The sequence below is a fragment of the Enhydra lutris genome, unplaced genomic scaffold (assembly GCF_002288905.1).
Source record: "Enhydra lutris kenyoni isolate GAN:26980312 unplaced genomic scaffold, ASM228890v2 scaffoldscaffold7, whole genome shotgun sequence".
Classification (NCBI taxonomy): Eukaryota; Metazoa; Chordata; class Mammalia; order Carnivora; family Mustelidae; genus Enhydra; species Enhydra lutris.
The window spans coordinates 14,850,974-14,863,305 of record NW_019154091.1 but is presented as its reverse complement, the minus strand read 5'-3'; the positions used below and the strand labels follow the sequence as shown (position 1 = coordinate 14,863,305).

Sequence of the window (12,332 nt, the reverse complement as noted above, 5' to 3'; positions counted from 1 at the left end):
AACTTGTCATGAATAGTTAGCCTTAATGTGTCCTGCTATAACTACAGTATGTAGTGCTGTGGAAATATAAGACCACTGATGTTTTAGGGGCTTATGTTCAGATGTATTAGGCAAGGTAGTATGTCCCAGGGTAGGGAGAATAAGATGAGACATTAAATTGGGTACAGTTCATTCAAATGTTGACAAGTCAAATGACTTCTGAAAACTACCTACAATGCTGCCACATTGATCAAAATTTTATTCTATTCTTTGTTAATTATTTAAAAACGGGATAAATAACTATACTCAATTATATCGTAATTTTTCATTTCTTTCATATAACTAAGATGGTGATAAAGGTTAATGTAATTTTCATGGCAGAAAAATTACAGAAAGTATCTCCATCACTAATAAACACTAGTAATATATGCAGTTAATAATATACAGTTAATATACATAGTCATTTTTTAAAACAATAAAATTCAAAAAAACCAATAATATATCTATTGACATAATTTAATAAAAATAAAATACTTAAAAATTGAATGGTACATAAAATAACTTTGTATGCTTATTTTTTTATTAACATAAAATGTACTATTTGTTTCAGGGGTACAGGTCCGTGATTCATCGGTCTTACACAATTCAAAGCACTTACCATAACACATACCCTCCCCCAATGCCCATCACCCAGCCACCCCATCCCTCCCATCCTCCTCCCCTCCAGCAACCCTCATTCTGTTTCCTGAGACCAAGAGTCTCTTAAGGTTTGTCTCCCTCTCTGGTTTCATCTTGTTTCATTTCTCCCCTCCCATCCCCTATGGTCCTCTGTCTTGTTTAACTTTGTATGCTTATTAAACATTGAATTACCTTTGTTTCTTTGCAGCTCATTTTTCAAATCTTCAATAATGAAAGTATTTTTTTCCATTTCTTTTGTATATTGTTCTACTTGCTCAGTGAGCATCTTAATTTGACTATCTCGTTCTTGTACACCCTATAAAATATTTTTGAACATTACATATTATTTCTTCATGGATATTAACATACAATTTAAACGTAAGGAAAAAAGTAGATCTTATGTTTATATATATATAATATACATATGTTATATATATAATATATATTTTTTGGGTCAAAACTATGTCCTTTACTACTTTGTATACCTCAACTGCACAATGTTAGACACACTGATGTCACTCTAATACTTACAGATAGATATAAGAGCTAACTAACATCCTGGCAAAGGGAATTCCAGAACTCTCTAATATTTATGGCTTCTTCTGACTCCTTTCATGTTACCCTTCCTCATGACCCACCCATTTCTATCTTCTGCCCTGTGGTACTTCTTTCAAAATACTGTCTCTTGCAATTGTTCTTATCCTCCAAATACTTCCCAAATTTCCCCCTTTCTTCCAGACTATGACTATAAAGCACAGATAATGGAAGTATAACTTCTACATGAGTATATTTGTACTAAAAATAAAATTTAATGTAATACAGCCAAATTATAACGACACTTTTAGCTTTTTTCACATTACACAGGATATTTCAGCACCAACATATAATAAAATAAATGTTAACAACAGGATATGAAGATATACTTAAGTTTCTAAAAGTTTTTAAGTTTCTTATTAAATAATTCCCAATCAAAACAATGTGTCTATTATCTAAATCAACATAGAAAAATACACAAAATAATTCTATTCCTGACTCTAAACTTAATTCTAATTGTTTCTGGTGACTGGACTTCAAAAGACTATTTATATACCCCATAGTGTAAGCCACTAGGTTAGACACATTGTCTACTTCAATAAACCAAATTTTGAAAGGTTTTACCTGTTGTAGAGCTATAACATTACTTTTATCAGCATCAAGTTGGGCATTTTTCAGTTTCTCCCTCAGGTTATGTAACATTTGCTGATATTCAATAATTTCATCATCTTTAGAAGACAAAATTAACTAGATATAAACAACATAGGATCTGTTACATAAGAGGAAAATTAGTAAATCATTTTTCACTTATGGCAAATACTCTAATATATATCATTAGCAAGAAAATACAGGAAATAAAATTCACATTGAAGTGAGTAAGTAACAGCAACTATTTGCATAATCATTGTTCTTTTTGGGTGTACAATCTTAAGTTCAAAGAAGAAATGATTTAAAAATATACAGTATAATTTTTGCTGTTTTAGAAATTCAATCTTTAAACAATCTCAAGCTTTCAAAACTCATTCCTAAATAAGAATTATAAATGCCTTCGTGAAACTACCAGGAAGTTTTGTACAATTAATTTTTATGGAGAAAATCTTAAAATGTCACTGAATGAAGGTGTCCTGTGTTCTTTGCTAGAAGAACCAAATACCAAAATCAATTTATAATTTATAAATTTACCACAGAGCCAATAAAATAAGATTTTCAAGAACTATTTCTAAAATTCATATTGAAAAAACATGTTCACAAGTGTCTAAAAACTGAAAAATGAATGGTTTTTTCAAATATTTAAACATAACAATAACTAAAACAAGGACACATGTTTAGAAAATAGATTGATCAATATAAAGCAGAGAGTCTAAAAATAAATTCAAATCCAACAAGCATGTCAAATGTAATAAAAATGAAACTGTACTTCAGTAGGAAAAGATAAAATGTCCAATAAATAATGTTTGGACAACAGACTAGGTCTGCTGAAACCATACCTCACTCTCCATGCTAAAACTAATTACATATGCTTCAAAGACTTAAATGTAAAAGATGAAACTAGGAGGTACTAAAAGAAAATAGAGAAAATAACTTTATACTCAGAACACTAATTATGACACAAAGTTCCAAAGTCACAAAAAACAATAAACTACAAAATACAAAAAAAAATAAAATATTTCATAGCAAAAAATACCATAGAGTCAAAGACAAGTGTCAAACTGGAGGTATGTATTTGGATATATATGACAACTTGTAGCAATTTAATCTACATCTTTGCAAAATAACAAATACATGAAGATATTCATTATAACGTTGTTTCTAATAGCAAACATCAGTAACCTATTAAATATCACACCATATGCTATCTATTAAATAAATATCTACAAAGAAAAATTACAAAGCCACTAAAAAAAACAAAGCAATAGTGTATATACTAATATAAGTAATTCTTAAAAATATTAAGTGAAAACGAAGTACAGAAGAATACATATACTACCAACTCTCCCCCCAAAATTAAATAGGATGTAAAAACTTTTTTTTCCCAGGGGTCAGTAGCCTCAATCAATAGTCAAATTTGGTCTGCAGCTTGTTTTCGTCAAGTTACACTGCAAAACAGCCTTGCTCATTCATTTATGTATGGTGTATGTCTGCCTTCATGTTATATAACAGAGTTTAATTACACCAGAGGCCAGATGGTCTAAAATATTTACTCTCTGCACTTCTTATAGAAAGGATACTGACCCCTGATTGATTTGATAGTGCATCATTGCCACTGCTACTGCTTTTGTTTAAAATATAGGTTACCTGAACTTCCCAGATAAACAAATCCAAAGAGCCAACAAGATTTATGAGCTCTGTTAGAAACAATGACTACAGAAGTGATAGCTTTTAAAATTAGATTTATTCAGAATTGTTTTAGACTTTTTCCAAAATATATAGTCATCATAATCCTAGCTTCTGACACAGTAAGGTCAGAGAATTTGGTTGGGGTTGGAGAGTGGAGAGGAGCAAGAAAGGTATATTATGAAAAACTTCTCAGACGATTCTAAAGGTCCCTTTCTTTATTCCCATTCCCACTGAAAACCAATAGTTGTATTGGTCTGAAGGAATTGAACCAGGAACTATATATACACAATACATGGCAGCTATGAGTTATGTGAATGTATTTTACTTAGAATTATTTATTTTAGATGACAAATAAGTTTTAGACTTAGACTACAAATAGGCTAAAGGACTACACAGGAGAGAGAGCTTAGTGCTTTTCTAACTAGGACATTTAATGCAATTTAAAATTGCCTAATAAAAACGTCACTAACTACCATAAGGCCTTTAAAGAAAACTAAGACTTTGAAATCAAAAATACAAATGAAAAACCCATTAGATCAACTGAAAAAAGCACCTTCCATTCTTCTACTTTTGCGTTGACAGCAGCCATGACTGGATCATCTTCTTCATTTTTTGCTTTCAGAAGATCTGTAAGCTCCTGCACCTAAAAGGCAACAATTATTTCAAGAATCGTTGCAAAATAGTACAATATATGCATATTTACCCACACATTACGCATATGCAGCATACATACTCATACACATATGTATGTATACAGTACCAATGCATATTCATTATTGGAGCAATTCTGTATTTAGAGGTGATATTTAGTGGTTTCTGTATCATTACAGATGTATAACTGTCATTACTAGAGAATTATATTTTTGAGCATTATTCTATTTTTTACACTAATTTAATACCATGTAAAACATGAACAATGTATTGGTTTTCTGATATTTATAGCATATTTATTTTATAGTAAAAAACTTAACTTCAGGTCCACAGGACTTCTAGGCATTTTTATTAGGAAATTCCCCATATTTATGAGTTTTCCAAGACTCGTATCTACACATTAATTCAGGTATCAACTACAAGGTATGCGTAAGGGCATTAGAGAAACACATAGGGACAAACATATCAGCATGGCAACATGTTACAGTAAAGGGTATATTACAGCATAAGACAAAAATTCATATCCTAGAAAGTTAAAGTACTTTTTAGTTTCACATAAATAGTAATGATACAATATGAAGTCTGCGTGAATGAGTTAATCTAACAGCAATTCTTACTTGAAGCCGGTAATGATCATTTTCCTTTTTTAATTGGTCCATTATGTTATCTGTTTGATGGACGATAGCTTTCATCCTATTATACTCATCAGTCATCTTTTCCATCTCTTGTACAGACTCTTCTAGATTTTTTCTCATTTCTTGATTCTGAACTTCAATTTTTTCATTAGCTTCTGTTAAAGTCTAATGAAGTTAAAGACACTATGGTTAACCTAAGAAACTGTAATTTAAACTAAATTAAAATTAAATAGAGTCATAAGTGTCTGCTGGCGAATAGAGAATTCTTTAGAGATCTGTAGTAGTGATTGCTCTTGGTCAATGAAATCAAATTAACTATCAACAAAATTGTATCCAAAAAGCTTAGTTCTTCTCAATGCCCAAGACAGACATATGAAATGAATGAATTTGCAAGATTTATTAACTTTAAAGATGCAATTTATTTCATGTTTCCAAATGCATAGTTGCAGATTTCTACTACAGAAGTTAACTGTAGGACCAGATACTAGGTTTACATTATAATAAAATTGAAGTTTTATAAGAATCATTGCCTTGAACCGACTTCTATTTTACCTGAATTTCATCCAGATACTGGACAAGTTCATAGTTTTTTTTAGACAACTGTGATCGGTAGTCACTGTCTTCTCCTCTTCTTGATAAAAGTGTTTCTTTCTGCGAATCTATTTGTTTCTGATAGTCAATAATATCCTGACGAAGTTGCTCATTCTGAAGGCAGAGCAAATACAATATTCAATATCAAGAAACTATCCAGAGAAACAAAATTTCATCATCTAACTAGCTGATCTCAAAACGTATCTTTAAATTCCCAAGGTCTCTCCACCCCTAAAGTCTCACCTTTTTCTTTAGACGTTTGTTCTCCAGAAAAGAACAGGAAAAAGATAATTAGAAATGAGAAAGGCAATCCATAATTAAAATTAAGAATTAGAAATTAAAATAAAAAAGAGAAATTTTAGAAGGCGATATTATTTTGGATAATCAATGAAAGCAAGAATATTAATTATCAACCAAAACAAAGACTATTTTGGTTATGTTAAAAAGATAAGAGCTTCTATAAGGATAAGCAATGTACAAACATTATTTGGCTCAGAAGAACCAAATAATAAAGAACTTATAAGATTTCATGAGAAACAAAACATTTAAAAGAATACTGGGTAAAATAAGAGAAGACAGAAATCCAGTTTTTCAGCCAATTAGCAAAATAACAAAGAATGGCTTATGAAACAAAGCAAAATTTACCCACATAAAGTAAAAGATGAATGTAGTACTTAGTGGCCTCAACTTTCAATTTATTTTCTATTTCCCTGAGACAAATTCGTATCACAAAATTAGGCAGCTTAAAAGCACCAGTTACTTAGAAGATTCCAGTTCTGGTTAGAGTATAAATTTATGAAAATTTTTTAATAGGTAACTTTGTTGAACTACCACAACTACTAACATTTTTTTACCAACCTCTCTTCTTAATTTGCTGTTTTCATTTTCTGCTTCCTCATTTCGAAGAGCCAACTAAAACAGAAAAAAAAAAATAAGGTTCAGCAGTAATTCACTATAAAACTAGGTTTTCAGCTGATCAATTTAAATTCTAAATTCTCTCCAATGAAATAGAGAATGATTAACTACTAAGGATTTAGTTGATCATGTTGATCAAACATGAATAACAAACCAAAATTTGTGAAATCTAAGGATTATGAAAACAAAACAGGTTGAGTCTAAAAAATATAAAAAAAAAAAAACACAAAAAACTAAAACCAAAACTCTAACCAAAAGATACAGAAACAAAACAACACATACATTATCCCCCCACCCCCAAAACCTAATGAGTAATTTTCTGTCAAAGACCTTTAACATTTTGCAGTTCTTCTATATCAGAGCTAGAATACTCTGTGCTCTAGTGAGCATTTAAATTACTTAGAAATATAAGGCAGCACAACATAATGGTTAAAAAGAAGCAATCTGAAATCAAACTGGCCCAAGTTTATATTCTTTGTCCACCAGTTTCTGGTGGAGTATGAAAAAGTGATTTACCATCTCTTAAATCCAATTTTCCCATCTCATACGTTGATGTAAAAATTAAGTATGATGTATATGAAGTCCTTAGCACAACGTTCAGTGCATGCAGTAACAAAAAATTATGGAGTGTTTTCTTCTCCTCACATAAATGATTTCTTTGTGACTCTTTTGTTTCTCAAAACAGGCAAATACTATACCTATCATCACATTTTTTTTTCTTCCATTGTCCAAACCCCATCCTTCTTATGGCCTTTCACTTTTCTCCCTTATTCAAGGAGAAAGTAAAATTCTCAGTGGCTTGCAATTAAAATATAGTTAAATGTCTATAATAAATAAACAAATGCAATATGTGATCCTTGATGGAACCTTGGATATTGGGCGGAGGGACTATGAAAGGCAGTATTGGGCCAACAGAAAAAAAAAATACAATTACAGACTAGACATAAGGGTATTGAATAAATATTAAATTTCCTGCGTATGGTAGTTATATAGCAGTTATGTTAGGGAATACTCCTCTTTTTCAGAGAGACATGCTTAAATATTTATTGTGCAGTATCATGATATCTACAGTTAACTCTCAAATGGCTCAGCAAAGAGAAGAAGAGAAATACGTGTACAAAGATACTGATGGAGAGAGAAAGTAAATGTGGCAAAGTATTGACAACTGGTGCATCTATATGAAGAGCATATGAATATTTGTTCCTTATCTTACAATATTTATGAAGGTTTGATAGTTTACAAAATGAGAAGTTTAGAGAAAGTTTATTAATAAAATGCAAAATGCTATACAAATCTCAAGAGTTTACCTATTACTACTATCATCATCAACATGGTCACCTGAGAATTAAGAAATAGTCCCAATGTGTTTTGAACTGGAAAATTTTAACAAGATAAGAAATGTGAAGAACTTAACACTGAAGCATTTAGCACTATTGATGCTCTTTTCCCTTAGTTTTTCAAACATCACATTCTTGATTTTTGTATTTTCTTGTGCTGTTCCTTGAAGTACTTCTTCCTATTTCTTTAGACATTTCTCAGGTATCTCCCTTACAGTCATTTCTATGGCTTCATAGCTATGCTCTTAATTCACAAATCTTCATCATCCACCCAGCATCTTTCATGAATTCCAAATCCAGTTATCCTTTTTCAATACGTCCACTGTGACCTCAAACTCAACATGTACAAAAGTGAAAACTGAAGTAATAATCACACACCTTCTAACTCCTCTTGTGTCTCTACTTAGTGAATGACACTATCTCCTTATCCAGCAGCCCAATGCAGAAAACTCTCCATTCCTCCCTCTCCTCTGACAACCAGTCATTCACCACATCCAATTACACCTACATCTCTAAAGCGTTTATATCTCTTAATCCCTTGAGTCATGCCTTTAATTAGCCCATCATCAGCTCCTGCCTGAATTAGCACAAATGTCTCCTTACTCTTCTTAGTCCCCTTCAATCCATTCTCTGTAAAGCTGAATAAACTTCGTAAGTATAGATCTGATCATGATATTCTTTATTCAAAATTTTCATTGGCTCCTTTTAGGAAAAAGACCCAAAACCTCGGAACCAACCTGTGCTTACCTCTCCAGAGGATCACAAATGTTTAAACAAGAAGGGCAGGATAGTACAGTGGTTTAGAGCATAAACTCATTGAAAAAATTTGGATTCAAATCCTGGTTTTATCCCTTATTGTTTCTGTAACCATGGACAATTACTTATCCCTCCTGTGTCTCAGTTTCCTCATCTGTAGCATGGGGAAATGTTACCTATCTCATATAAGTATGAAATGAAGAATAATGAATTAGTCCATATAAAATATCTGGCAAATAGTAAGTATTCTACACTAGCTATTTTTACCTATATTTCAGCCAAAATGAGTTACTGTAGTTCCCTGAACTCACCATGCCATCTCTTCCCTCCAGATCTTAGCAAACACTTTGTCTTCAGCCCAGAATGCCCTATCTTTAACCACCATGAATGTATACCCCATCCCTTAGCCAGATTAACTCCTATTATAGGTCTCAGTTTATAAATTACTTCCTGAACCTCAAGACTGATTTAGGTATCCCTCTCCAGAATATCCTCTGTATTACATTTATTATTGACAATGAATATAAAAAAGCAGGTAATCATTGACCTCTGTATTCCTAGAACCTAACAGTTTCTGGCAAGCTATAAATTCTCAGTAAAGAAGGTTAGGTTCTAACAGTTTCTGGCAAGCTATAAATTCTCAGTAAAGTGAATGACTGGTTAAGGGCAAAGAAGAAATTTCCAACAACTCATATTCCATCTCAAGGAATCTAGCAACTGGAATAGTACATGGACCATATATTCAAGTTTTCTGCATTTGTACCTATGAAGAAAGATAGCAGTCTAAGAAGAATAGACAAGGTAGTTCTGATTAGCTAAGGTTACATGGTATGAATGAAAAAAAGTTGATTAATGTATGGGCTACACAGAAGAACAGTTCAGAAAACCAACAGTTCAGAAAACCCCTAACAAGCAATTCTATTACTGTATATCACAGTGATTATTAAGAAATCCGTAAGTCTAAAAAAAAAAAAAAAAAGAAATCCATAAGTCTGCTATGTTTTATTGGGTCAACTAAACAGACAATCCTCTAAGAACTTATTTCTAACCTTTAGGTGCCATCCATCCATACTTTTTCACCACAAAAATTGTATGGATAAATCACTTTTACAAGAGTCTTCTAAATTATATTAAAAAAAATATCAAGAAAAGGTATGTTTTTCCTTACAAATCAATTTATAATTAAATTCTCTAAAACAGCAACAACACCTTATAATCACTGACATCTACTTAAAATTTACTACCTCCTATTTCTAAGAGAACAATGGACAAAATAAAATTATTAGGATATAACAAGACATTGACCTAGAGGGCAAAAAGGTAGAAAAGGCTTCTGGGAATCAGGGATGGGACAGTTACAACACTTGGGCAGCAGATTTGTGTAAGTTTACTGACAGGTGAGGCAAAATAAGAAACATTGTTTTCTGACAGGAATTAACAAAACCATCTGCGAAAAATTTTTTTCCTCAAACTAAATTTAAGTGACTACTGCATGAATTATTTTATACATAACAAGGAATAACATAAAAAGTACTAACTATGTTTGTATAAAAGATGAAATGTCATACTTTAAAATATACATTGATTTATAAAATGCTGGCATTAACACAACTTGTTAAGAAACTATATTTTTTTACATGTAAGTATTTATTGCACAAAGCAAGGTACTTCTGAAAACAAGAAATTTGATTTAAAGATGTGATGACAACATGAATAGTCATAGAAAGCCTTAGCGGTAAGTATACATCAATTCTCACATAAAACATATAAATTGATAGTTATCACTATAAAAAGTATAATCAGGTGTTTTTACGTAACTCAATCAGTTAAAATTCATTGAGGAAAGTGTGCCTTACTTGTTCATTAACCTTCTTCTCTTTCTCTAATTCCTTTTCCATGTCCTCCAATTCTCTATCTTTTTGTTCCAACTGTTTTTCAAGCTGGCGAATTTCATCACGTAAAAACCGAGTGTCACGTCCACCTGCAGACTGTTGGGCCATCTTAAAGTAATAAACCAAAAGTGTAAATCAATCCCATTATAATTAGAGAATCAACAACAAATTGACTTTATATTTGTATTACAATCAGCACCAGATATTTAAAATCATGTTAGCCTAAGAACCTGTTTTTTAAAATTTTTTACTTATGCTTTAGTCTGCAGACTGACATGCCCTTGAGCTTTCTCTGAGCCACCCACATCTAGGAATTGAATGTCAATCGCTCAGCCTCAATTATAACCACTAAGCCACAGACACCAGACTAAACTGCACAAGCAGAGAACACAGGCAATGAACTACCAAGCCTTGTCTTAGCGCCAGAACTCTGAAACCAGGCTACAAACCAACAGGGATTCCACCTAGTCATTGACTTCTGGTGCCCTTTTTTTTTTTTTTTTTTTTTAACATTTTTACTTATTTATTTGAGAGAGAGCGTGAGTGAGAGAGAGAGGGAGAGAGAACCTGAAACAGACTCTGAACTGAGCACAGAGCCCAACACAGGGCTTGACCCCACAGCCACGAGATTATGACCTGAGCCAAAACCAAGAGTCGGACATTCAGCTGACTGAGCCACCCAGGGAACCTGACTTCTGGTGCTCTTTACCTGCCCTTTTCCTCATACTCTATTTAAATCAGTGCTGTCCTGGGGCGCCTGAGTGGCTCAGTGGGTTAAGCCTCTGCCTTCGGCTCGGGTCATGATCTCAGGGTCCTGGGATTGAGCCCCGCACCAGGCTCTCTGTTCAGCGGGGAGCCTGCTTCCCCCTCTATCTCTGCCTGCTGCTCTGCCTACTTGTGATCTCTCACTCTCTCTGTCAATTAAATAAATAAATAAAATCTTTAAAAAAAAATAATAAATAAATCAGTGCTGTCCAACAGGACTTTTTGGATAATGGAAATGTTCCTGCATGCCTGAATACTGTAGTCACTATCTACAAGTGGTTTTGAGCACTTGAAGTGTGGCTACTGCAACTAGAGAACTGAATTTTTTATTTTTTTGTAATGAATTTAAGTGTAAATAACCACAGGTGATTACTGATACTGTACTGGATGGCTCAGGCTAAGATTACCTTGAAAATCTTGTGCCAAACTGGGGTACCTGGCGGGTTCAATAGGTACGAGCAGTCAACTCTTGATCTCAGGGTTATGAGTTTGAGTCTCATGTTGAGGGTAGATTTTAATTAAAAAAAAAAAAAATCTTGTGGCAGAGTAAATCCATTTCGCTTCATATTCCTGTTATTTGGGGTCATGGTCCAAAATAAGTCTTTATTTTGTCTCATATTCATGTCTTTACCATACAGTTGTTACTTTTACATATTAAGTAGATTTTTCTTACTCTTTTCCTCCTTCAGAAAACTTTCCTTTGCACTCTTAAAAATCTTGGTCATGGTCCAAAATAAGTCTTTATTTTGTCTCATATTCATGTCTTTACCATACAGTTGTTACTTCTACATATTAAGTAGATTTTTCTTACTCTTTTCCTCCTTCAGAAAACTTTCCTTTGTGCTCTTAAAAATCTTTCAAGATAAATTAATATTTTACACTCTTAGCTCTGTTACTGAATCATGGTCTCCATCTCCCCTCCTCAGCTGCAATTTGGTTTCCTTAGTTTACTAAATCCTTTGGAACGCTTTTAATTGGGAGATACTCATTCTTTCACATCCCAAGAACTCATGGGCAAGAGAAGATGTTGATTTACCTCAATCTCCAACTTCCAGGCTATCATTCCTCTACCATCTTGTGAAAATTCCAGCTGCTATGAATTCCACATGACATCCAGCTATCCAATCCCTACCTACTCATGGTAACAGCAAACTACTAACTTCCCAATTGCTCCCTCTCAACTGAGAATTCTTGGCACATGGCTCATAGTGTTCCACCAAAAGCCCCCTAAGCAGTTTCTACATCCATAGAACTTTCATTCT

The 12,332-nt window shown here is 32.8% G+C and overlaps 1 protein-coding gene across 1 annotated transcript in view; it reads right to left on the bottom strand.

The window, feature by feature from the left end:
• Positions 1 to 12,332, bottom strand: part of LOC111142074 (centrosomal protein 290) — a 97,553-nt gene that overhangs the window by 81,262 nt on the left and 3,959 nt on the right. Inside the window, exons 6-13 of the mRNA XM_022495023.1 lie at positions 10,270 to 10,413; positions 6,264 to 6,317; positions 5,649 to 5,669; positions 5,367 to 5,519; positions 4,797 to 4,979; positions 4,082 to 4,171; positions 1,816 to 1,938; positions 850 to 973 (exon numbers count right to left, since the gene is read on the bottom strand). Coding sequence (XP_022350731.1) covers positions 850 to 973; positions 1,816 to 1,938; positions 4,082 to 4,171; positions 4,797 to 4,979; positions 5,367 to 5,519; positions 5,649 to 5,669; positions 6,264 to 6,317; positions 10,270 to 10,413 — 892 coding nt within the window. The remainder of the gene's footprint in view (positions 1 to 849; positions 974 to 1,815; positions 1,939 to 4,081; positions 4,172 to 4,796; positions 4,980 to 5,366; positions 5,520 to 5,648; positions 5,670 to 6,263; positions 6,318 to 10,269; positions 10,414 to 12,332) is intronic.